Source organism: Sorex araneus, chromosome 8 (genome assembly GCF_027595985.1).
Source record: "Sorex araneus isolate mSorAra2 chromosome 8, mSorAra2.pri, whole genome shotgun sequence".
Taxonomy (NCBI): domain Eukaryota; kingdom Metazoa; phylum Chordata; class Mammalia; order Eulipotyphla; family Soricidae; genus Sorex; species Sorex araneus.
Window position 1 is genome coordinate 33,318,658 of NC_073309.1, and position 27,506 is coordinate 33,346,163.

A 27,506-nucleotide genomic window follows, 5' to 3' on the forward strand; every position below is an offset into this window, starting at 1 on the left:
ACAAAATTCAGTCCCCATTCATGATAGATATTCATAAAAATAAGAATTGAAAAATTCCTCCTTAATATGATAAAATATATCTTAGTTTTAAAGGTGATATTCAAATGAGGAAACATAAATATTTCTTTTTTTTTTTTTTTTTTTGCTTTTTGGGTCACACCTGGCGATGCACAGGGGTTACTCCTGGCTCTGCACTCAGGAATTACCCCTGGCGGTGCTCAGGGGACCATATGGGATGCTGGGATTCGAACCCGGGTTGGCCGCGTGCAAGGCAAACGCCCTACCCGCTGTGCTATCACTCCAGCCCCAAATGAGGAAACATAAATATTTCTATAAAAATTGGAAGCAAGGAACTAGAGAGATAGTACAGGGATTAAGGTACTTCAAATGTATGTGGCTGGCCTTGATTCTATCCCTGAGCACCACCAGGTAGGAATAGCCCCTGAACACTACTAGGTGTGACCATCCTGTCCTACCTATTGTCAATATTTTTTGGGCTGGAAAGATAGTCACTGTCACTGTCACTGTCATCCCGTTGCTCATTGATTTGCTTGAGTGGGCACCAGAAACGTCTCCACCATGAGACTTTTGTTACTGTTTTTGGTATATCGAATACGTCACGGGTAGCTTGCCAGGCTCTGCTGTGCGGGTGGGATACTCTCAGTAGCTTGCCACGCTCTCCGTGAGGGGCGGAGGAATCGAACCTGGGTCAGACATGTGCAAGACAAACGCCCTACCTGCTGTGCTGTCGCTCCAGTCCTGGAGAGATAGTACAGGGTTTAAAGGCAGCCTACTCTGGCTTAATCCCTGACACCAGTGATCCCTGAGCACCCCCAATCCCAAACTGGTAATAGCCACTGGGTGTGGCCTCCAAACAAAAACAAAATTAAAATCAAACCTGAACCTTGGAGAAAAAAGCAATGCAGTTCCAATAAAATACTAACAAGTTATTTTGTTGAGTTAGACCAACTGATTTTAAAGTTCTTATGGAAAAATCACTGTATCGCTGTCATTTCGTTGTTCATTGATTTGCTTGAGCAGGCGCCAGTAACGTCTGCATTCATCCCTGTCTCATGCTAGTGTAGCCTCATGGCGTATTTGGGGCTCTTTCAGGATCAGGGGAATGAGGACTATTGTCGTTACTGTTTTTGGCATATCGAGTACGCCATGAGTAGTTTGCCAGGCTCTGCCGTGCAGATTATGGAAAAATAGCAAAAAAAATTGGTAGTTGACTTTCAGTAAGAGAGTCCCAAGGGAATTAAATGGAAACAATCGTCTTTCAACAAATGAGATAACAAATTGAGACACTATGTTGGCTATCTAAATGTGAAAGAATGAGTGGGGTCTCTATCTCACACCAAACACAAAAATTAATTCAAAATAGATTATAAAGCAAATTTCTAAGGACTGAAAAGATAGTACAGCAGTTAGATCATTTGCCTTGCATGTGACTAACCAGGGTTTGATGGCTGGCATCCCCTATGGCTATCCAAGCACTGTCAGAAGTAATTCCTGAGTGCAGAGCCAGGAGTACCACTATTAGTGCTACCAGAAGTTTTGAGTGAGCCAAAAACAAACAAACAAAAACTCACAGTTACCCCACTGCCCCCCAAAAAACCTACAAAAAATCCCAGACCTAAATATAAGAATGAAAACTACAGAACATAATGGAAAACATAGTACAGTGAGTCGACTGTCATATTGAGGATTGAATTGGACTCTCATGAAGTGGACTATCATGTTGAGGCCTCATATGTGCAAGCAAGCTAAGTGTTCTACACAGCTATATTCCCAGAGTGTGGATTTTAAATTTTAAATAAGTAGATTGTGTGGCATTTAAATTATATCTCAATAAAAGTGATCTTAGAAGTGTTTTTAAGATAAATTAAAAATAAGCTATGAAAGTTGACTAGCTCTACCAGTCATCAAAATATATCACAGAGCCTCTAATTAAAAGATCATGGCAAGGGGCTAGAGCAATAGTACAGCGGGTAGGGCATTTGCCCTGCACACAGACGACCTGGGCTCCAACCCTGGCACCCATATGGTACCCGCGAGCATTTTGAAGAGTAACTCCTGAGTGTAAAGCCAGAAGCCCCCTCCCCCCTCAAACAAAACAATACAAAACCCCAAAACTAAACAAAGCAAAAAAGATCATAGCAGTGCTTACCTTGCAGGAAGGTACAATGATCACAAAGGTGGTTTTCCCAGGGTGAGGTTTATCCTTTGCACTCTGGATGTGCTGACCTCTTCGATTTCCCCAAATGTGGCAAACTACACTTCGAAATTTTTTTTTTTTTTTGTCTTTTGGGCCATACCCGGTGGTGCTCAGGGCTTACTCTGGGTCTGCACTTCAGGGTATACTAGTGATGCATTTGTGCCTTGACCTATTTTTATTTATTTATTTATTTATTTTGCTTTTTGGGTCACACCCAGCGATGCACAGGGGTAACTCCTGGCTCTGCACTCAGGAATCACCCCTGGTGGTGCTCAGGGGACCATATTGGATGTTGGGAATCGAACCCGGGTCGGCCGCGTGCAAGGCAAACGCCCTATCCGCTGTACTATCGCGCCAGCCCCTTGACCTATTTTTAAAGAGAAGAATGTAGCACTGTAGCACTGTCATCCTGTTGTTCATTGATTTGCTCTAGTGGGCACCAGTAATGTCTCCATTGTGAGACTTCTTGTTACTATTCTTGGCGTATTGAATATGCCACGGGTAGCTTACCAGGCTCTCCGAGAAGGATGGAGGAATTGAACCCCGGGTTGGCCACATGCAAGGCAAATGCCCTACCTGTTGTGCTATCAAAAGAGAAGAATAAAGAAAAAAAAAGGTCATGGCATCATCACAAATAGATCAGTGGAAAGAAATAAAAAATGTCAAACTAGATCTAAATTCATTTGGAAAGTTAGTATATAATAAAGATAGTATTTCAAACCATTAGGTTAAAGATTTTTATTTTCTTTTTACTTCTGGTTTTGTTTTTGGGCCACACTTGGTGGTGCTCAGGGATTGATGTGGCTCTAGATATTTTTATTTTTATTTTTTATAATTCCCCTTTATTTACAAAGTTTTTCATGATGCATTTGTTTCAGGCATTCAATGTGCCAGTACCAATCCCTCCACTAGTGTGGTCTTCCTTCCACCACTGTTCTGTTTTTCCAGCCATCCCATGAACCTGCCTCATTAGCATGCAGAAAATAATTTATTTTATGTTGCTTATTACAACTAAATGGCTAATGGAATCATTAAAAAAAAACTTAAGTAAAAGAAAATTTTTGGAAATTGTTATATCTCACCATGGGGTCATTAATTCCTTATCTGAGAGTCTTTTAAGCTGTTGTTGCTAGTTGAGCCCTCTGTCTTATTGTTTTTATTGAGCTTAGTTGTCTTCTTTGTTACTTTCCCATCTAATTTCGTGTGCTCCTACTGGGATGTCAGTATTGTAGAATGTGGAGGTGTCACAGAATATGGCTGCATGCTCCAGGAGCTCCAGGATATTTAACTGGACTGTGAATTTGATTTCTTCTGAATTTTAATTGTGAGTCGATAAAGCTGGGGCTCTGGGTGAGCTTATAAGGTGGCATTGTGGGATGTGGGTGTAGCTGCCTGGGCTTCCAGAGATATGGAGGAGCCGATTAAGAGAGGCTGCCCACCCCCACTCCGAGAAGACCCTAGAGTTCTCAGCCTAAAGACTGATCTATCTGGAGTTTTCGGCAGTTTGGCTCCTCACAAAGCTTAGTTGTGAGTCAGTGGAATTGGGCTCTTGGCCTGGAGGCAGCTGTGGGGTGTGAATGCAGTCTGCTGGGGCTTCAACAGACTGCCCCCTTGGGACTCAATCTGCCCCCTCAAGTATTTAGCCTGGCAGCCAGTGTACCTATGAATTTTTGTGGCTAGTTGATGTTGTCTGAGATTTAATCTTGAGTCTGTAAAGCTTGGCCAATGGTTGAGCTTTCATAGTGGCGGTTGTGGGACATGGGTTTGACTGCTGGGGCTTCTGGAAGTACGGGGGTGGGGTGGGGGGAGGCAGCCTACTCTCATTCCAAAAAGATCCCAGAGAAGCAGAGGTTTTTCTACCCTATCATAATTAGAAGTAAATACATATTACAAAAGTAGCACCGTTCAATCAAAAGATATACTCATTTGATACATGCTGAGGAATCATGGTAGGAAAATACTATCTTTATTTTTCTGAACTAAACTGTTAAACTTTTTGTTTTGTTTTGGGGCCACACTCCATGGTGCTCAGAGCTTACTCCTGGCTCTGTGCTCAGTGTTCACTCCTGGTGGTGCTCAGGAGACCATATGGAGTGCTGGTGAATCAAACCTGTGTTGGCTATGTGCAAGGCAAATGGGGGAGGAGCCTTTTTGTTTTTCTTTGCATTTTTTTTTTTTTTGCTTTTTGGGTCACACTCAGCGATGCACAGGGGTTATTCTTGGCTTTGCACTCAGGAATTACTCCTGGCGGTGCTCAGGGGACCATATGGGATGTTGGTAATTGAACCCGGGGCGGCCGCGTGCAAGGCAAACGCCCTACCTGCTGTACTATCACTCCAGCCCCTTTGCTGTTTTTTTTTAAAGAGTAAAAAACTTTCTATGTAGAGTAAAAACACAGCAATTTATACTGTACAGTAGTCTCAAATTTGAGCTAAGATTTTTCCTGGAAAGCCTTTCTGGTGTTGTGTAATGTATGCTCACCGAGAGTGCGTGTTTTGTGTTCAGAACCAAGAATGCAGTAAAGCTGCATGATGCAAAGCAGGTGCTTGCTGCCAGAAACACCGATGATTCATTATGTCATTTGAATTAACTTTTGGTCGTTGTGCTTTTAGAAACCTTCAACTATTACCAAATTCCGCTCTCCCCCCGCCCCCACACCCACATTCTGTTCTACAGTACTGGGTTGCAACACAGATTATGGATCTATACTAGTTTGGGTGATACCATCTCCCAGGAACCTGGAACTGTGACAGGATGGGGCCCTGGTACAATTCATGACTGCTTTCTGTTTGGTCACTTGAAGAACACAGATTTCCATGGGGGCACTGAGTAATCTTTTTTTTTTTTTTTCCTGAAAAGTGGGTAATAGACTAAGTAAGTTTGGGAATCTCTGATTTGTACTTTTCCGTGACAGTGTTTATCATAGACATCAAAAATCACCTTACAGATGTTAGCTGAGTTGGACTAAGAAATTTTATCACATTCATCAGACTTAATGACCTTTCTTCAACATTTAGAATTTATAAAGCATTTCCCACCTGAGAAATAGTAATCGGAAGATTTGAATATCAAATTTAAAAGTATTAAATGTTTTTATAAATGTCACTGTCACTGTCATGCCGTTGCTCATCAATTTGCTCAAGTGGGCACCAGTAACATCTCCATTGTGAGACTTGTTGTTACTGTTTTTGGCATATCGAATACGGCTTCTTCATTGGAGAAATTGGTATGACACACATTGTGTGAGTGTGTGTGTATAAGAGTGGCCTAGGAATTTAGTAATCTCTTTTAACAGCTCTCAGACTTTTTTTTCATGTATTGTTTTGGGGTCACACCTGATGATGCTCAGGGGTTACTCCTGGGCTGTGCACTCAGGAATCACTCCTGGCTATGTGTGTGGGGATCATATGGGGTCCTGGGGATTGACCCGGGTAAGCTGTGAGCAAGGAAAGTGCCTTACCTGCTCTAATATCTCTCTGGTCCCAGAACATGTTTGTTTGATTTTTTTAAAAAATCATGAAGTCACCATGAGATACAGATACACGTTATAAAGTTGTTTATGATTGGGTTCCAACACTTAGCCCCTTCACCAGTATACATTTCCCACCACCAGTGTCCTCAGTTTCCCTCCCTCCACTCCCCACCCCAGTCTGCCTCTATTGACAGGCACCTTCTCTCTCTCTCTCTCTCTCTCTCCCCCACTCTCTTTCCCTCTTTCTCTCTCTCCCCCTCTCTCTCTCTCCCTCTCCCTCTCTCTCTCTCTCTCTCTCTCTCTCTCTCTCTCTCTCTCCTTTTGGACATTATGGTTTACAGTGCAAGTACTGAAAAGTTATCATGTATCTTCAGCACTCAATTCTTGCCCACAGAGCATGTTATTTGAACAAAAAATTGATAGTGTGTTTCTGATATCAGAAACCATACACACCAAAAATATGGTTCAGTGATGCTTTTGGTTATTTTTCACATAGTTTGTTTTGTGCCTCATATATTTTCCATTGCAGTTCTGTTTTGTGTAAAATGTAAGTGGTCTACCAGAAACCATGATTAATAGTTTCTTTATTATTTTATAGCTATTACTGAAGTTTTTTGTGGTATTTAGGAATTAAATTGGGGTAAAGATTCTGGTCGGGTCCTCTTCCCACTTCTCTTCCTCCTAACAACATGCCATGTCTCTTCCATAAAGTAAAGAGAATTAAGGAACCCTAAAGGTAAAAGATGAGATGACATCTTTAAATGGATCTTACCTAGAGAAAGACAGTCATATAGAAAGACAGATGTAAGGAAGGGAGGATGATAATGAAAGAGGGAAGAAAGAGAATGGAGATCTTTTAAAGGAGAATTCACTGACCCTAAGAATTAAGGACCATGGAATGCTTTACTTAAAATGAAAGGTATTATTTTCTTTGGGTAACATGCTTTGTAACGTGAGATGCTTTCTGCCTTAATTTACTCCCTTAGCTGGATACCCTGGTCTGGAGTCACTTGCTATTTTTACTGCTCCATCCTTGGGTTTGCTGAAGAATGTCATTAGTGTTTCTCTGGACCATTACTCCTAAGAGAATGAAACTTCTGATTTAACTCAGATTGATAAGTTAGCAGGGCTAAGACTGGAAGTGTGAGAAGAACTGTATTTCAAAGAGAGTAGTAAAAGTTAAACTAATTGTTTGTCATTGAGGTAAAGAGCATTGGTGTTACCATTAAAAAAAGTGGTATTGTATAGTCACTGTTCTATCTATCCATCCATCTCTTAATTCTCAGACCATTTGTCAGAGATAAATATCTAGACACTTTGGTTTAAAACAATCACTGCTTGTCCCTGTCTAGCCCAAATAATTAGGAATAGGAAGGTACACAAACTGAAGCAGTATAATTTGATCAGACAGGAAAAGGAGCGATTAGGATGTTGACTTATTCCTCAAAGGGTTTAGACCAGAGAGAGAAATAGGTCCTCTGGTTTTTGTGAGTGCTCGGAACCAATTGACCTTAAAACTGGTATTGCTCGGGGCTGGAGCGATAGCACAGCGGGGAGGGCGTTTGCCTTGCACGCGGTTGCCCCGGGTTCGATTCCCAGCATCCCATATGGTCCCCTGAGCACCGCTAGGAGTAATTCCTGAGTGAAAAGCCAGGAGTAACCCCTATGCATCGCCGGGTGTGACCCAAAAAGCAAAAAAAAAAAAAAAAAAAAAAAAAAGAAGGAAAACAAAAAAACTGGTACTGCTAATAGAGGTTTTTGTAATGAGAGTCAGTAAACTCTTTTTGCTGAAACCACTTTTAATTGTTTCATTTGTCAAAAGAAAGATTTCTGATTAATATATTTCCTAATATACAGTTGAGGTCAAAGAAAGGGAAAGGATGCTATTATGGCTGAAATACTGGAAGAGAAAAAAATCCACATACTGAGAATGGGTGCTGGAAGAATTCACTTTTCATTGGCTTTTGATATATTTTTAATATATAATTGTAAAATGGGGCTTATGATACTGCCATGCAAAGTTTGGGGAAGGAGAGGAATAGTTAATGTAAAGCATAGAGAGTAGATAGGCTTCTTTATTCTTGGTGATTATTTGTATCTTTCTTTAAAATTTTTGCAAATATGGAATGTATTATAAACAAAAGTCACAAAATGACTGCATCTTAATGATGTGATAATCCTTTTCCTTGGAAAGGAAAGGATTACAGCTTTAAATTTGTGACTCTTTAATTATAGGGCATATTGGTTTTTCAGTAAAAGTGAGAAATTTTATACATACAAAAGACCTGCTAGTCATAACAATAATCTCACTTACTTTACCAAAAAAGGAAGAAAAGTTTTTAAAAGACTCCTTTGTAGAAAGTTTGTTTTCAGTGTCAAAATAAAGAAGTGCAGATACGGAGGCTGCTATATTTCATCATCTCATTATTTTCTCCAGCCCTTCCTCTCAGACTTTATACCCCTGTCCCTATAAACACAGTATGATGGGTCCTAATTATAAAAGGAGATTAAAAAGTGACTTTGAATTGCCAACATCAAGTACATAACATGTTATTAAATAAATTCTTTCCCAGTCTAATTGCTTATCGTGAGGCTGGAGTGCCTACAATCACTCTAAGATCTTAACCAGGGCCCAGGAGGAGACAGCTCAGTGGGCAGGAGCACTGGAGAGCTTTGCATGCAGGAGCCCAAGTTCAGTCCACATCCTCAGCATACCCTATTGCTGTTCTGCCCTCCCCTACCGGCTGTTGGGTGTGAAGAAAAAGAAAAACATTAAGCATAGTATATTCTTATAAATTAAAAATATATCATAAGTCAGTGAAAAGTGAATTCTTCCAGCACCCATCCTTAGTATGTGGATTTTTTTTCTTTCTGTATTTCAGCCATAGTACCATCCTTTCCCTTTCTTTTACCTCAGCAATTTGCCCATGCTGTTCTGTCTGAATATTTGCTACCCCTTTTCACTTTAATACCTGTACAAAAAGTGTTTTCTGATTGTCCTACCCTAATCCAACCAGAACAGGTCTTCCCACCAACAACCTTAGAGCTCTAGTATGGCTTCTTCATAATTCTGATGATAGGAGCTGGACTGATAGTACAGTGAGTACGGTACTTGCCTTGCATGCAGCCAACCTGGGTTTAATCCTTGGCACCCCATATGATCCCCTGAACCCTTTCAGAAGTGGTCCATGAATACAGAGTCAGGAGTGAGCCCTGAACACTGTTAACATGTGGCCCCAAACCCCAAAAACATAGTTCTGATGATAGTAGCTCTGTATTCATTTTTACAATTTTATCTGTCTGTGTTCTCTACTAGATGATAAAACAATAGCAGAGATTTTAATTTTCTCCCATCCCAATAGGATCATATCCAAGGTCCACACATAATATGTGTACTTATTAAACATTTAAAAATAAATTAAAAATTTTTTTTTTGTTTTGGGATCATACCCAGCTGTGCTAGGACTTACTCCTGGCTCTGCTTAGGGATCACTTATGGCAGTGCTTATGGGACCTTATGTAATGCTGGGGATCAAACCCAGGTTAGCTGCATGCAAGGCACATACCCTAGTGGTTGTACTATCTCTTCGATCCCTGTTAAGTGAATGTTAGGTCAAATTTTCATTTATTTTTCAGAAAACTTTTGATATCAATTTAATTGTTTGACAGCAGGTAACTAAAAATCATATGAACAAGTAGGTCAATAAGTAGGTTTGGTTTTCTATAAGTTATGAATATTTTCAAGCATGAACTACATGAATTGTATAAGAAACATGTCAGCCACCAATCTTGATTGATTATTGATATTTTAGAATACCTACTTCATCATTTATCCACATAACCGTTTAAAAACAGCCATTTCAATGTAAGTTACAGGCCTTAGCACGTATCACTAATACTTTAGCATACATCATACACAAAAGTTCATTGTTTACTTAAGATTCTTCTGTTATCACTGTATCACTGTCATCCTGTTGCTCATCGATTTGCTGGAGCAGGCACCAGGAATGTTTCCATTGTGAGAGACTTGTTGTTACTGTTTTTGGCATATTCAATACACCACGGGTAGCTTGCTAGGCTCTGCCATGTGGGCGAGATACTCTTGGTAACTTGCTGGGCTCTCCAAGAGGGGCAGAGGAATAGAACCCGGGTCAGCTGTGTGCTAGGCAAACGCCCTACCTGCTGTGCTATTGCTCCAGCCCCTTAAGATTCTTATTGAGGTAAAATTTAAAGAAGTGTCCCAAATACCATTGAATAGGCATAGGCAGACACTATTAGGATAGAGACTATTATAAGCTCAGAAACTTACATCATAAGCATTTTCTATTTTTTCCCACCCGTGTCCCCTATGAGGCAATCATTGCTGTTTTTTTTTCCCCCTACCTAACATAGCTTTCTGTTCTAGCTCTGTAATTCAGAGAAATTGTACTCTAAAGCTTCTTTTACTGAGCATGTTTTTGAGTTTCATCAATTTTTGCTTGTATTGGTAATTTGTACCTTTTTTAAATGATAGTTTTTATTAAATAAATATGCCATAATTTATTTACTTGTTTGATAGACATCTGCTTTTCTCCCTGTTGGGCTTATAAATAAAAATGTTATGAATATCCTTGCACAAGTGTTTCTATGGACTTCGTTTCTCGTGTGTAAATAAATTCAGAATTTATTTTTAAGCTATATGTATATTTAGTTTTCCTAGATCTTTTTTTCAAGTGATGACCTCATTTAATATAACCCACTCTCAGTAACATTTGATGTTCTTTTTTTTTTTTTCTTTTTGGGTCACACCCAGCAATGCACAGGGGTCACTTCTAGCTCATGCACTCAGGAATCACCCCTGGCAGTGCTCAGGGTACCATATGGGATGCTGGGAATTGAACCTCGGTCGGCCTCGTGCAAGGCAAACACCCTCCCCACTGTGCTATCGCTCCAGCCCCCAACATTTGATGTTCTTAAGTCTTTTTCTTTGGTGGAGGAGTAGTTTTGGTCACAGATGTAGTTGTTCAGAAGTTATTCCTCACAGTGTTTGGGAGACTTGTGTACTGCTGGAGATTGAACTTCAGCCGTCCATATACAAAGCGTACAGTCCGCCCTTTGAGCTCTCTCTCTAGCCCTGTAGTTTTTAAAATTTTCTCCATTTCAGTGGATATAGAGTACTATCTTATTTTTAGCATTATAAAGAATTAGTGGAGGCAGGCCACAAGTGGGGTATAACTACTCAACAATGTTGTCAGGGACTCAGGTACTTTGCACTTTCTACCTGTAGTGAATTGACCATTTCCCTTGTATAGTATGGGGTAGACAGCCTCTAAGATAAGCTTCCAATAATCTCTGCCTCCCCCACATTTTTATGGAGGTTTGGGGGACATCTAGTGATACTCAAGGAACTGTGTGGTGCCAGAGATCAAATCTGCACCTCATACAATTCAAAGCATGGATTCCAGCCCATTGAGCTATCCTCTGGCTTTGAGTGTAGTCTGGGCTTTTAGTGACTATGTTCTAGAGGAGATAAGAGATAACATATGAGACTTTTTGTTGACTTTTGAGACTAAATTTGAATGGTTTCTGTCCTGTGTTTTCTTCTTCTTCTTTTTGGTTTGTGGGCAACACCTAGTGATACTCAGGTATTATTCCTGGCTTTGTGCTCAGGAATCACTCCTGGTGGTACTTGAGGTACCATATGGAATGTCAGGAATTGAACCCAAGTCTGCCTCGTGCAAGGTAAGTGCCCTACCTGTTGTACTTTCTCTTTGGCACTATCCTTTGTTTTCTTCTTTCTCAGATCACTTATTTTAGGGAAAGCCAGTAGCTAAGTTACAAGGCAGGTTTGTGAAGAGCCCATGTTATTAGGGACTGGGGCCCTTGGACAGTCAGATGAGTGAATTTGGAAGTGGATCTCCACTTAATTAAGCATTGCAGTGAGACAGCATAGTCATGCCTAAATTCCTGTCCCAAAGAAAATAGAATACAAAGATAGCCCACAGAGTTGGAGAAATTACTTGCCCATCACTCATTTGACAAGATATATAAAGCAGAGGTAAAAAATTACAAGAAAAAAAATCCAACCCTAACAAAAAACGTGGAGAAGAAACACAGATGACCAAAAAGTGTATGAAAAATGCTCTATATCACTAATCATCAGGGAAATGCAAATTAAAACATTGTTGATGAGATATTATCCTGCACCACAAAGACTGGCACTCATGAAAAAGAACAAGGACAAGGACAACCAGTGTTGGCAAGGATGTGGGGGAAAGGGACCCTCATTCATTCCTGGTGGGAATGTCAACTGGCCAGGTCTTTTTGGAAGTTCCTCAAAAAACTAGGAGTTGAGCTTCCATATGACCCATCAATTCCACTCCTGGGAATATACCGTTAGGGCCCAAAAGCACAAATCAAAAAAGACAGCTGCACTCCTATGTTCACTGAAGCACTATATACAATAGACAAAATAAGGAAACAACTCAAATGCCCATGAACATATGACTGAATAAAGAAACTATGCTACACAGTGGAATACTATGCAGCCTTAAGATAAAGTCATGCAATTTGCTGCAACGTGGATGGATCTAGAGAGTATCATGTTGAGTGAAAGCAGCCAGAGGGAGAGTAACAGAATTAAAACGGTCTGTTTTCTCTGTAGGATATAAAGAAACCACGTAGGGGTTTGTCCAATGGCAATAGAAACAAAGAGCTGGCCTTCAAGGAAGACTGGGGCAGGGGTGATGGACATAATTTAGGGAAGGGAAAACTAGGACAGTGGGGAAGGGGAATAGTCCCTGCCACAGAGTCAGACAGTGGGATAGGATGGAAATCTGGGATATTGTTGGAGGGTAGTGGGCACTGGTGTAGGGATTGGTGTTGGAATAATATATGCCCAAAACCCAATCATAAATATTTTTGTAACTTTGCAATTCACGGTCATTCAATTAAAAAAAAAAAACAGAAGTCGGGGGCGGGGCGGGGGGGAACCTGAGATAATTTTGTTTTAAGCTAGTAAGGTTTAAGGTTATTTTCTGTGTTGCAGTAGATTTCTCATTTCTTATAAGATGGATACCTTCCTCAGGGCCTCCTGTACTAGCTCCAGTCAGTAAGGAAAGTATGTGAAAGGTAAAGGACAAAGAGATTTTTACATGAATATTAATTTTTTTTATCAGGAAATCAAAACCTTTCAGAAATCCTACCTAGCAGATTTTGGTTTATATTTTTGGTCAAAGATAATGCTACATGAATTCTCTGATTATTTAGTAGGTGACTAGAGAGGAGGAACCTGGATGGAGTTGCATCAGGCAGCTATTACATTAACCATTTCAAAACCCTCATAGAATTACCTAAATATCCATCACAGCCAAATGGCTGGGGAGATTTCTAGAAAAACAACAACAACAACAAAAAACCAAAAATAATCTATTATAATGAAACTTTCAAAAAACTCAGGGACTGGATTGCAGGGCCCAAGTTCCAATTCATGCCCTATACAAAATATCTTCACCACTGGTCCATGGACTAGTTCTGGACTGAAAACCACTGGCCTGCTGCCAGCATTGGTCTGTGGACTGGTATGTAGGACAGGTGCTCATCTTCAGGTATAAAAAAGGTTAAAGAATGCTGCCTTATACCATTCTCTAGGGAAAACTGAGGTCCTGTGTTCTTTAGCCTACCTTATTCTTCCATTCTTTCTTACAGAAACTAGAGAGTCACCCTGGAAATGTCCCTGACCTTCCCACCTACCTCCTGTTTCCCCAATAAGATTCTCAAGTTTTGCTAATACAGCCTGTACATATTTTTAATCCTGTTTCCTCCTTCCTCCTATTTCTATCCTCTGCCTCTGGTCCTATACCTGAGTGTTTTTTGCCAGATGAATTATTTTCAACTTAAGACTTAGTCATGCTGATTCATAATTTAAAACTCTTATCAGTTTAAGAGTTTTAAAGTTGACGTTTTAAAGTAAAAACTCCTCCTCATGGTAATTAAAAATTAGACTTGTGTATGGCTCACCTCAGCCTGAGCTGATTGTCCTCCATGTGTTGTAATCACATCAAACTTCTAACCTCTGCATTGGCCTTTGCTCATTTGCCTGAAAAATCTTTACCTTTAACTTGGAAAATCCACTTGACATATTCTTAGGTATATAGCTTTGGAAATAACTTTCCTTGAAAGTCTTCTAAGATTGCTAACTTTCTCAGTAGTGGGCCAGGTGTCTGGCCCAGAAACTGTATAAATCTTTGTCCCTTTTTTCAGGAATGGCTGTGTAAGGTTAACCTAGTAGCATGTTCAAATAATAGGACATGGAATAAAAATGAAGTATCATTCCTATCCATATTTTCTAGCTTTTTGATACATCTGAAAATATAAATAGATTTTCATATTATTTTTGCACAATTAGTAACATTAAAAAAGCAAGTGTTCTATACTTTAGTTTTCCAATTAGCACCATTTTTGAGATTACATCACTTGATATAGAGCTAATTTTAAAAGTTCTGTTGTAAACATATCTTACTTTGCTCAAGTAATCTGTTAAACACCTGGGATGTTTTTAATTTTGTTCTGACAAATAATGCTATAGAGTGCAAGGTCTTTGTGCATTATATACTTTAGGGGTGCACACTTCTAGGTCAAAGACTGTGCACTTTGCTTTTTGATATAACACTCAACAGTTAGGATGTCTATTTGGTTTTTTTTTTTTTGAGAACAGGCATTTATGACAACTCACATAAATAGGAGTGAGATTGTGTGTGTGTGTGTGTGTGTGTGTGTGTGTGTTTTGTTATGCTACCTGGCAGAGCCAGGCATTTCCGATTAATTTACATAGGTAGGAGACTGAGAATTTGTTATGTGTTTTTCTATTTTTTGTCTATGGGTCCTGGGGCTACCCAACCCTAGCCTTCACCACAATCACTCACATAATTGACCACTGAAGCTCATTCCTTACCCTTCAAATATTGGTGGGTCAATTTTGTATCTCCAAGCCCCGACTCCAGGACTTGGCATACGGCCCACTCGTCAGATGTCTACTATAGTTTCTCATGATTAACCTGCTAATTAAAAATAAAGTATTAAATTTCAGCTTTTGTGCAAAGTACTTTCAATTCCCAGCCTGCGCTCTACACGACCGGCCTGTTTGTGCATTCATAGGTCCGATCCGAAGTCCGTTACTGTCCAGCCCCGCCCAAGCCACGCCCCCGCGCCCTGAGAGGCGAAGCGTCCCGCCGGACGAGCCCCACCATCTAGCTCTCGTGAAAAGTCTCGACGCGTCCGAAGACCGGCGAGGTGCTGCCACGCCATCCGTCGTGGGAGCCCGTGTCGCGTGCCCCGCAGTGTGGGCGCTAGGGACCGACGCCCCCTGCGGGCGACCGCCTCGCCACACCCCCTGCCTCGCTCTCCTCCCTCCCCCTCGGCGCGCAGGCTCCGTGTGAGCTCGCGCACGCGCACGTGCGCGGCACCCACCAGAGCCTCGGTGTGGCCGGCGGAGACGCGGCGGGCGGAGGCCGGGCCGCTGAGGTACGAGGGGAGGAGCCCGCACTGCCGCCGCCGCCGCCGCCGCCGCCGCCCGAGGAGAGCATGTCTGCAACTCGAGCCAAGAAAGTGAAGATGGCCACCAAATCATGCCCCGAGTGCGACCAACAGGTGGGCGCCGGGGACCCGGCTCGCGGGCTGCCCGAGCGGGCGGCTGCTGGCGGGCGAGCGGCCGTTGCCCCGCGGCCGTTGCCCGTGGAGGGAGCGCCTGGCCGGGCTGCGGGCGGCCGAGGGGGCGGGCGGGCTCGGGGCTGGGGGTTAGAGGGGGGGCACGGCGGGGGTCCCCGGAAGCGGCCGGGCTGAGCCGCGGGGCGCCCACCTGGCGGCGGTCAGCCGGGAGGGGGTCGCGGTGGCGGGGCCCCCGGGCAGCGCGGGAGGGGCCGTGCGCGGGTGGGGAGGCGGCCGGGTGCCCCGTCCGGGTGGTCCCCGAGGCGCCCGGCCGGCCGCGGGTGACAGCGGCGGGATTGTGGGGTCGGCGCCCCGGTGGACCGGCACTGCCCGTGGGGCCGGGTGGGAAACGCCTCCGTGCCGCGGGCCCCCTCCTGCCTCGCAGGGCTGCTTTGTTCCCTTCCAGACGTCGGCAGCGGACTCCTGACCCCCGGGTACCCCACCGAGACCAGGACGATCGCTAACGTTTGACAAAAGGGGCCGCAAAGTAATAGATATAAATTCCATCGAATTTGAAAGTTTGGTCCCCTAAGTATATACAGACATATTTTTTTTTTCACAAATAATGAATCCTTTCTTTACATTGTTTTTCGTGGGACATAAATTACGCCCCTATTCTGGGCACTTTTCACTCTCCCACTTTCTCTCTTTGTAAAATTGGTTCTTCTGCTTCCTATGAAATAGATGTAATTTTATAAATGTTGAAAATTGCTTTCTGCACTGAATTAGTGTGCTTTGATATATATTTTACTGTTTCTTGATGCAAGCATGCGTTAGGCGTTCCTCTAAGAGGCCTTAAAATCCTAATGAGTTAAAAATCACTCAATTAAAACCATTCCTGTTTATTTCATGCCAACATGCAGATCTGGTTTTTTCCTTTTTTCCTTTCCACTGAGTGAATTTTTTCAAAATGACTACCTCGCCTCCTCTTTACCCCTCCTTTAGAAATGAAGAATAATTTGAAATGGCTGGAGACTTTCAGTGTGCTTATTTTAGTTCATTCTTTAAGGAACACTTTTGTAGGTTGATCAGATTTTGTAATGGAATGTTACATGTTTTATTCAGTATTTTTATTGGCAGTGGTAGAAATGCTCCTCAGGAAAACTGCACTGAGAATACATTCTATTGATCGTATGAGTTTAATAGTATAAGAACAATTTAGTCAGGTTTTCCAAAGTAAATAGTTGAACTCGAATCGTTAAACTGAATTGTGAAATTCTGACAATTTTGCTTTTCATTTAAGTCCCTTAGGGGATTGTTTCAATATTTAAATCATTTCCATTTGTTGTAATTGTGCAGAGGTATGCCTTTATGCCTTTTTTATATAGTATACTTTCTGTAGAGCACTAGTTGTTGCAAATGCTAATCTTGTTTGGGGAAAATAACTCGTTTTTAATATCTTAAAGAAAGGAAATAATAAACTTGCAAGAATATTTATAATTGTTTAACAGACCATGATTGCTATTTTTATTTGGAAAGATTAAGTTAATATGGTTACATGCCAACCTCCACTCCTGATGCCATAACAGAATACCATAAATTGGATGGCTCAAAGCCCTCTAATGTATTTTCTCATAGTTCTTTCTGGAGTTGGAAATCTTAGAATTTGGCACAGAATGTTCTGGTGTCAGTTCTTCCACTTGCCCTATAACCCCCACATCCATGACCAACGTTCATCTTAAAGACTGGAGATGGATTTCCAGATACAGACTTGGGGAATAGAGGATGATGACACAATCTACTTCACACAGACTAGACTGTTGTATAATTTTAAATGTTTGCTTGTTTCTATCTTATTAATACTTAAGATGAAGCAACATACATGAAGACAAACTGAAAAATTTGGTTATTCTAAAAATCTGCCTTTTACTAAAAACAATAGGTAAGGAAATTGAATAGGATAATTTTAGTTTTCTGGTTATTTTTTGTTTGGGGGACTATACCTAGCAATGCTTAGGGCTTACTCCTGATGGTGCTTCAGGGAGGTCATATGGGATACTGGGATTGAACCCGGTTTGCCACATGTAGGACAAACTACTTACCCAGTGTACTATTGTTATGGACTCTAGTTTTCTGATTATTTAAAAGTATAATCTTTCTAGTTCTAAATCAGAAAAAATTAGAAGACATTTTAAACTTTAGAATACTGATGTTAGGGGCTGGAGCAATACCACAGCGGGTAGGGTGTTTGCCTTGCACTCAGCCAACCCGGGTTCGATTCCCAGCATCCCATATTGTTCCATGAGGACTGCCAGGAGTAATTCCTGAGTGCATGAGCCAGGAGTAACCCCTGTGCATAGCCAGGAGTGACACCCCCCCAAAAAAAACAAACTAGAATACTGATGTTACTCTAAATTGACTGATATTAAATTAGAATGTACTTATATTTCATAAAAATAAATGTAAAGTCTTGAAAGTTTGAGATAGTCTGTTGGATAGATTTACGTGTGTTTTTGTGTGTTATAAAAAATAGGTATTGAGATTGGCAAATAAAGACTTAGATTTTCAATTGTTTTATGACTCCCACCTTTGCATGGCTGTATTGAAAATGTAATTCTACATCTAAATCACAATACTTTTTATTTTCAAAGGGCTTTTCAAAATTACCGGGCCATTTAGTGTCTAGTAAAATTCAGGATTCTTTGCATTTTCTGTTATATTTTGTGTTATGTTTCAGGTTTTGCCTTTTTTTTTTAACAGAGAGCAGTTTTTGCCTTCATTTTCTTTTCAGTAAAGCAGTTTTTTCTATTTTACTTATAGAAAATTTTATGAGACATGAAGCAAACATGTCTGCTGTAGGTAACTTAAGTTCTTTTGGCAGCAAAGAATATAAATGAGTTCTCTATAATGTAATTATTTTGAGCTTAACGATTTTTTGTTGGACTGGAGAAATAACTCATCTCACTGAACATGTGGGAGAATATTTGATCCCCTAGCAGCATGTTCTCCTGAGCACTGCTAGGAATGATCCTGGCTGGGAGCTAAGCATTGCTGGGTGTAGTTCAGAAACCCAAAAAAAAAATTAGTATAGACGCCACACCCTGGGGTGGGTAGTAGAGCCAACACCCTGCATTCCTGGGTGTTTTTTTCATATTGGTAGAATAAAATCGAACCAGAAATTATTGTTGTTTATATGTTTTATATATAAGTTTTATATATATATGTTTTACACACAAGAATAACTGCAAGAAGTTCTTGTGTGTGTCATATATAAAACATATAAACAATATGACTATACTGTCAAGGATTGAATTACTCAGATCAGTCATTAGTAAACAAAATTTTGGATTCCCTTCTTACCTCCACTTTATACCACACATGCCTCAATTTAGATCCTGAACTTATAACAGTAAATATTTCATTATCATCTTTGGCCATTATAATGAACTTTGGAGTGTTATTTATATATTCTTAAACCTTTAGTTCTAAACAATTACTGTTGAATATAAAATTTTATAATATTTTCCCATAGTAATGAATTTTGCATATACTGCTATTTCAAAGAGTAAGCTTTTAAAAAATTTTGCTAATATAAACCAACACAAATGAATATATGTAAAGAAAAAAATTTGAAGGAGGTTTAGGGTGTTTGTTTAAAGTTCTAATTATGTCTAATGATATTAATTTTCTTGACATTTTCCCGCCCTATTTAATCATTCTTTTTTATAGGCTCTGGGTTGTGTAAGCAGTTGGTTGGTGGGGGGAAGGGACTTTCCATTTTAGAAAGAGCTTTAGGCTAAATTAGCTCATTTTTCTTGAGCAGAAAGAAATTCATTAGGGGATGAAAACCTATCAAATGTGAATTGGTATTTGTGTCTTCTAGAACCCAAAGCCAAATATATAGTCCTTGTTTAATTACATGTCTCCCTTTTAGTATTGAATTTGGGTTGATAAAATTTTCTTGTGTACCAGAGATCTAAATTTAAATTTATTGAGTTTCAGTAGCTGGAAGACGCCTGCTTCAGAGCAAATTATGTGTCGAATAAGAATGTCATGATTCTAAAAAAAAAAAAGGGGGGGGTGATTCACTAAAAAAAATAAAGAAGAATGTCATGATTCTGTTTTTTGGATAGTATTAATTTAATAATTTGCTGTAGATTTTTTTTACTGTAGATAGTCTTAATGTATTCTGTGTGTAAAGGAAATGAGTCAGTGCCTTTGAGTGTGGTTTCTATGAAGATGTAAAATTTTAAAATGATAAAGCTATCTCTTCTGGACACAGTTTTGCACCATTAATATAAAACTTTTCTTTGTAATAGTTTGAAAGAATCATCACATTTTACCTAAAGCAAATTTTTAGTCATATCTGGAATTGAAGTTTTTAGTTTTTTTAAATTATTATTTAAAATTTAAAAGTGTTTTCTTGTTTGTTTTGTTTTTTTACTATTGGGCTGCACCTATTGTTGTTCTGGGGTCCTTGGCTCTGCACTCAGGAATCATTCCTGGTCAGCTCAGGGGACCATATGAGATGCTGGAGTTCAAACCTAGGTCAGCACTATGCAAAGTATAAACAACCCACCTGCTGTACTGTCTCTAGCCTCGTTGTAGGGCTTTTGTTTTTATTTTAATTTATCTTTTTTTGGCATTTTAGGCCACACCTAGTGATGTTCAGGGGCTTAGGAGTCACGCTGTTTGCATAGGAGTCACACCTGGTGATTCTTAGGAGACCATGTATGTGGTGTCAGGGATTAAAATCAGAGTTGACAGTGTGCAAGACAAGCACTTGAGCCCCTGCACTATTTTCCTTGCTAAATAAATCCCCCCTTCCCATTTTGAAACACACCTGATGGTGCTCAGCAGCTATTCCTGGTTCTGTGCTCAGGAGTGACCTCCTGGTCATGCTCAGGGAACCCTGTGGTGTTGGGGATTGAAGCTAGGTCAGCTGCCTGCAGGGGAAGTGCTTTATCTTCCGCACTCTCTCTGGCCTCAGGGATCATTGTTTTTCTCAAACACTTAACTGGAGATTCTGTGTTAAGTGTTGTTATGCAGACAAAAAGAATTTGCCAGAATTTCAATTTAACTTAATTAGATCACTTAGATTATAGAATATGAGTCATGAATAGGAAGCAAGAATATGAACATGAACAGAAAGCTTTATAGTAGTAGCTAAATTTTTACTGACTTAAGGGGCAAGTAGAATTTATCTTAGGGAATTGAAATTTGTTAATTACGCCTTGAGTACATATTTAGTTTAGGTTTGGTTAGGTTTGGTTTTGTGTGAACAGTTCTTGATTTCAAGGATGACTAAAAATATTGAAACTAAAATTAATATGGAATTAATTTAACTTTTTCAAAACAATTTTGATCGTATGGCATCAAAATATTTATAGTTTTAAAAAGTTTTTTAAAAAATTTGAAAGTTTTTAGGGGCAAGAGAGATAGTGTTTGCCTTGCATGCAGCCAACCTGGGTTTGATCCTTGGCACCACATGTGGTGTCCTGAGTAGTCCAGTGATCACTGAGACCAGAGCCAGGGATTAGCCCTATGCACTGCCAGTTGTATGTAGCCCAAAACAAAAGACAAAAACAAAGAAAGAAAAGAAACATTGTACATTTAAAACATAGAAAGTAACCATTGCAGATTTAAGAACTTAAGTATTTATTTCCTCTTCCTTTTCCTTTCCTTATTGGTCTGTTTTTCTATAATAGGTGCCGTTCCTACTTGGTTGTGGCTCTTGCACACTTGGTTTTGGTGCAACCTGGGTATTGTACACTTTAGTTGTGTTTGCCAGTGGTCCAGCACTTGCCAGTGCCTGCTGCGTGCTGGAGACAACACACCATTTATGGTGCTCCTAGGGTTCCAGTTTCTGTGCATGTGGGCGGCTCTTTAGATCAAACTCTTGGCCTCACCCTTGTAAGGCAGGTGTTTTAGCCACTGACTCATCTCCTAGGCCCTGAGCTTAAGTGTTTTATTCAGAGTCCTTCCTGGAACTGAGAATATAAAATTTTATATGCTTTTTCCCCCCCCCTTTAAGACCCTTCCCCTGCTCCATCAAAAATATAAAATTTTAGATCTCACTTCCTACTTTCTCCTACATTCTGTTTTGTTTTTGCTACATTTTCCCCCCCTTGAGCTGGTTGTAAACTATCTTTTTTTTGTCAGCGGTAGTTGGCATTTTAACTTCTCATATTAAAAACCTGAATCATTTTCAGTTTTTTTCTGCTTGGAAATGTCTTTTCTACATTTCCTGTTCCAGTGTTCAGTTGGGCGATCAAAATAGGCTGGGATTATTAGTTTAACGTTGTCCTGATTATGTTTTATTCTTCAGTTTGTTGTGTTTTAACATTTTCATACCAATATTTTAGGAAATGCTACCATCCCCCACATACACACAGTTTTTCACCATATTAAAGTTTTCTGTTGGTTACTCATATCAGTAGTTTATCATACGTTTTGTTTCTTCATGGAATTGCAAAGCTTTAGGAGATTGAAGATGTAAAGGATATAAGACCCATCTCAGATTTGTTAGGAGGTAGGGATTTAAATAAATCTGATTTACACACCAGGTAATTTTTCATTTAATTCAGATTACATAAACATTGAGAAATTACACAATACAAAAATAATATATATTTTCTTTTTTTTATACAGGTTCCTGTTGCATGTAAATCATGTCCCTGTGGTTACATATTTATTAGCAGAAAACTTTTAAATGCAAAACACCCAGAGAAATCATCATCTTCTACAGGTAATTGTGAAAGTATACCACAATTTAGCTTATTGATGCAGAAATTTAAAATTGATTTTTGTGAAGGACTGGGAAGAAAGCTCAAGAAATTGGAGTCTCTTTTTACATGCAGGCTGCATAAAATCATTATCCCCAGCATAGTGTTATATATCCCTGAGCACTACCAGGTGTGTTCCCCATCCCCATTTTTATCCAACTTAAAAATGACAAAATTAACTTTTGTGAATTTATTGTTTACATTTTGTTGAAGTTAAAGATTAAAATCTAGAGCAAGAAAGATTGCAAATACATAAAAGAATCTGCTATGAAGACAGGTTTACTGGGTGTCATGGAATTTACATTCTCACAGGCAGGAGATAGACAGGAGGAAACAGATAGAATATCAGTGCCTTGCTGTCAATTTTTAATTAGGAGTGCTGTCTCAGCATGTGACTAGAGGTCTACTATTTTTTTGTTTTTGGGTCACCTACCCTGTGATGCTAATAGCTCTGCATTCAGGAATTTCTCCTAGCAGTTCTCGAAAGACCAATATGTGATGCCAGGGATTAAACCCAGGTTGGCTGTGTGTAACACAAGTGTTCTAACCACCTGACTACTTCATTTGTTTTTGCTGGGTTATAAAGGTGTGATAAGGACCAGCATACCTAGCTGTGCTTGGGAGCCATCTATGCAGTGCTGGGAATTAAAAGGAAGGTGCATTAGGGCCTCGTATGAGGCTTATCTGGTTCTACATCCTATGTGGAACCTGTGTTGGTCACAGGCAAGGTAAGCACCCTACCTGCTGTATGTAGCTCTGACCCTGGGTTTTGTTCTCAAATCAAGGAGAAACATCCCTTGTATTTGGGATGGAGGGAAAATTAACATGTTTTGATTTGCCTTTAGGGATGTCATTCTGTTTTCTGGAGAGTATTTTGTGGAGCTCTAAGTTGACTGAGGTTGCCAAATTAAAGAATGATTATAGTAGGGCATGATTCAAAAAAGTCTGCATGAGATCTAGGTCTGTATAGGGGTATCAAGAAAGTTATTTCATTTTTGCCTCTGAGTCTGGTCCATTATTATCTTAAGAATGGATTTAATTTATTGGTTCTTAAAGACAGCTGCTGGATTAGTCATTTGGAAGTTATCCGAAGAACTTGTTAAAAATGGATTTCTGGGAACCAGAAAGCTCAATGGACTGTAGTACATGCTTTGCTTACAGGAGGCCCAGGTTTGATTCTGGTTTTGTGTGGTTTCTCAGTACTACTATGAATGGCTACTGAGCCTGGAGTTAACCCCGAGCCCCTTTGCCAGGTATGGCTCCTTCCCGCCAAAAAATAAGTGGATTCCTCAGCCAGAGAGATAGCGTGATGATCTTGATAGCACAAGCTTTATATGCCAGTAGCTTTGGTTCTATCCTCTGCAACCCATGATCCCCAAACCCTGAGCTGGGAAGTAGACCCTGAGCACTGCTGGGTGTGACTCAAAGTCCTATTAAAAAAAATTTTTTTTAAATTTTTTTATTAGTGAGTCACCGTGAGGTACAGTTACAGACTTAGATAAAATTTTTTAAAAAATTGAATTCCTAGGTCTAATTTTCTAACAGTTTGAATCAAGCATAGAGAACTCCAGAAATACTATGTATTCAGTACATAATGCTAGAAAGGCAGTTTCAATTTAGTTCTTAGTCTTCAATATAAACATAGTGCCTATGCTCTTATTAGGAAAGGTGTGTGCTTGTTTGTATGTGTGTATGCATTGGTTTTGCTTTTTTAGTCCATATTTGGTGGTGCTCGGGGTTACTCCTGGCTCTGTGCTCAGGGATCATTTCTGGCAGGGCTTCGGGGACCAGATAGGATGCAGGGGAATTGTTGGCTGAGTACAAGGCAAAACTCTTTACCCTCTGTATTATTGCTCCGGTCCCAAGTGTACTTATTTTTATATTAAAAAAATAATAATTTTGGGGGGACTACACCTGCCTCTGTGCTCAGGGACTCACTTATTGGGGTGCTCTGGGGAACTTGAGCAGTGTCAGGCTTGAATGCAAATTCATTTGATTTGCGTTTCCTGCATGCAAAATATGCACTTAGCTCATTGAGCTATCTCTCCAGACCCTATTCAATAAAATTATTTGAGTTCCAATCACTCAGGTAGAAATAAAGAAGAAATCTAGTGACAAGAAAGAAAGAGGGGGCTGGAGTGATAGTACAGCAGGTAGGGCGTTTGTCTTGCGTGCGGCCAACCCAGGTTCAATTCCTAGCATCCCATATGGTACCCTGAGCACCGCCAGGGGTAATTCCTGAGTGCTGAGCCAGGAGTAACCCCTGTGCATCGCTGGGTGTGACCCAAAAAGCAAAAAAAAAAAGAGAGAAAGAAGATGCAAGTATTAAGAAGTCAGTCATTTGAACCATAGAGAAGAATGCAGATACATTCCAAGATTCTTGGCTTGGTGCTGATTAGAAAGTTTTATATATATATAATGTGTGTTTATATATACACATATAGTGCATGTGTATCTATATATATAGAGAAAAAAACAAGACCATTGTGTCTGGAGAGAGGAGCAAAAGGAAAAGAGAGAGGAAGAAAGAATTAATTTTTTTCAGCATGATATATAGTCTGAAGCTTAGCTGAAGATAAAGTCAACATACACTAGTTAACATCATGGAAATAAATAATGCTTGTGCTGGAAGAAACTGAAAGGAGGAGGAGTATGGTGTATGAGGGCTGATTTGACAAACTCCATTCACTGAGAGTAGAACTGGCTTAGACCAGATCTACTGAGAAGAAATGTAGAACCACATTAGGGTTATAGAAATGATGAGTGAGAAGTAATTCTGTTTTTTATTATTATTTTTTAATTTTAATTTTTTTTTTCCTTTTTGGGTCACACCCGGCAATGCACAGGGGTTACTCCTGGCTCTGCACTCAGGAATTACCCCTGGCGGTGCTCAGGGGACCATATGGGATGCTGGGAATCGAACCCGGTTCGGCCGCGTGCAAGGCAAACACCCTACCCGCTGTGCTGTTGCTCCAGCCCAATTCTGTTTTTTATACTTGAAGTTTGTTAATGTTCTATTGTTGAATAAGAATGGCTTTGTTTGCCTTGCATGCGGCTGATCCAAGTTCGATTCCCAGCATCCAATATGGTCCCCTAAGCACCACCAGGAGTAATAGGATCCTGAGTGCAGAGCCAGGAGTAATCCCTGTGCATCACCAGGTGTGACCCAAAAAGAAAAAAAAAAAAAAAAAGAATGGCTTTGTGACCTTGAGGTGGAGATGAAAGAACATTGAAGCTTAGAAATCCCAGGGAGTGGGACAAAGAAACAATAGAATATGAGAAAAATATGGAATATGTGTGTCACAGAAATGAAATGAGGGTGAGGGTTTTAAGGAAAAAGACTGGTAGAATACAAACTTGGTGTTTAGAAGACCTAACTGTAGATTCACATTCTAATCGTCACTCTAACAGCATAATTAACCTATTTTGAGCAGCTGATGTTTGTTTTGTGTATGAAATATATTTTTGACACTGTAAGAGATTTGCATTAGTGTCTTAGTTTGGTATGTAGGTACTCAGTAAATTCTTTTGGGGGTGGCAGGGACTATTAAATTATTGTATCATTCTGTTGAGGCAGATGAAGCAGAAGTAGCAGCAGCAGGTCTCTGAGTTCATTCATGATTCCTAGGTTTTTCAATATTTTCAATATTTTTAAGGATGAAAATGTTGAATAATAAAGATGCACAGGTTTAGAGTTGGAAAGTAGGTAATTTATTGGAAAGTTGAAGAGAAAAGACAAGGAACTCCCCAAATGGGGAGGAACTTGTATAGGACTAAGTTAAAATGTAAAAGTTTTGTGTAGGCCTTTTTAAAGGCCCTTTGCATTTCTTATCAATCGACTAGTATTATAGAGAATGCAGGGAATCTAGAGGGTGGTCAGCCTGGTTTGAATCTGGCCATCTGCCTCAGGTATTGTCCATTATCTTAGTCTCCCTGTGAGCCTAAGCTCTGGGGCAGAATTTCATGATGAACAATTGTTAACTCCTTGTTTATCAGAAAAGCCCAGGAATTCGGAGTCAGTAATGTAGGATGGGCCAGCCAAAAGCCGGACTGCTCACAACAGCTGGCAAAGGTCAACTGGGGCTTCCTCTTTCACTATTAGATGAACATAAGCATGCAAATGCCTTTTCTCTGTTTTGTTTTTGAGCCCTTGGAGTATATTCCAAGAGAAGGGGTTGCTGAGTCAAATGGAAGCTTAGTTTCACAATATTTTTTTTTAGCAGTGTCCATATTGTTTTATTTAAAAGGCTGGACCTATTGATAGACTCCCATCAACAATAAATGAGAGTCCCCTTCTACCCTCATCTGTGCAGGCACTTGTTGTTCTTGTTCTTTTTTGATTGTACTAGTCTCTGTGGTATGGGATGCTATCTCGTTATTGTTTTAATTTGCATCTCCCTCATTATTAATGATGCAGAGCATTTCTTCATGTGCTTTTTAGCCATTTGTATTCTTCTTTGAAGACACTTTTGTTCATCTTTTCTCCCTATTTTTTCATGGGGTTAGATTTTTTTTTCTTATAAAGTTCTACCAGTGCCTTGTATATCTTAAATAGTAGCCCCTTATATGTGCTGGGTAAATAGGTACTTCAATTCTGTGGGCTGTCTTTGTATTCTGGTTATTGTTTCCTTTGAGGTACAGAGCTTCTTAATTTAATGTAGTTCCATTTGTTTTATCATTACTTCCACTTGCTTGATAAAGGAGTGTTTCATCCTTGAAGATGACTTTAACTTACATGTCATGGAGAATTTTGCCTACATTTTCCTTACGGTTTGGGGTCTGATATTAAGGTATTTAATCCATTTTGATTTGACATGGCATTACAAAGATGTCTGAGTTCAGGTTTTTGCATGTAGCTAACCGTTTTCCCAGCATCACTTATTTTATTAAATTTTTTTAATTGAATCACCATGAGATAGCCTGTTGCAAAACTGTTCATGATTGGGTTTCAGTCATACAGTTTTCCAACAACTATATCTCCACCAGTGTATATTTTCCAGTACCAGTGTCTCCAGTTTCCCTCCCATCACCCCTCAACCCCACCCCCTTACCCCAGCCTGCCTCTATGGCAGGTACTTTCCTTCTCTCTTACTCTCTTTCTCTGTCTGTCTCTGTCTCTGTCACTCCCTCTCTTTCTTTCTCCCTCTCCCTCTCTCTCTCTCTCTCTCTCTCTCTCACACACACACACACACACACACACACACACACACACACACACTGCAGTCATTCTATATCTGTCCTTCTGATTCATTTTACTCAGCATGATACTCTACATATCCCTCCATTTATAGGCAAATTGCATGACTTCATTTTTCCTAACAGCTGTGTAGTATTCCATTATGTAGATGTAGCATAGTTTCTTTATCCAGTTTTCTGTTCTCTGGCACTCAGGTTGTTTCCAAATTCT

General features: G+C 40.0%; 1 protein-coding gene and 1 non-coding gene across 3 annotated transcripts in view; both read left to right on the top strand.

Moving 5' to 3' along the window:
* C8H16orf87 (chromosome 8 C16orf87 homolog) overlaps positions 1-27,506 on the top strand; it is a 53,862-nt gene that overhangs the window by 15,155 nt on the left and 11,201 nt on the right. For both annotated transcript variants that reach the window (XM_055146141.1, XM_055146140.1), the window contains 2 exons: positions 14,826-15,317; positions 21,966-22,062. In XM_055146141.1, the coding sequence (XP_055002116.1) occupies positions 15,252-15,317; positions 21,966-22,062 (163 nt within the window). In that variant the 5' untranslated portion in view covers positions 14,826-15,251. The remainder of the gene's footprint in view (positions 1-14,825; positions 15,318-21,965; positions 22,063-27,506) is intronic.
* On the top strand, positions 2,163-2,318 carry LOC129406887 (U1 spliceosomal RNA). Its single transcript, XR_008631309.1, has one exon. It is a non-coding gene; the product is annotated as a U1 spliceosomal RNA (small nuclear RNA).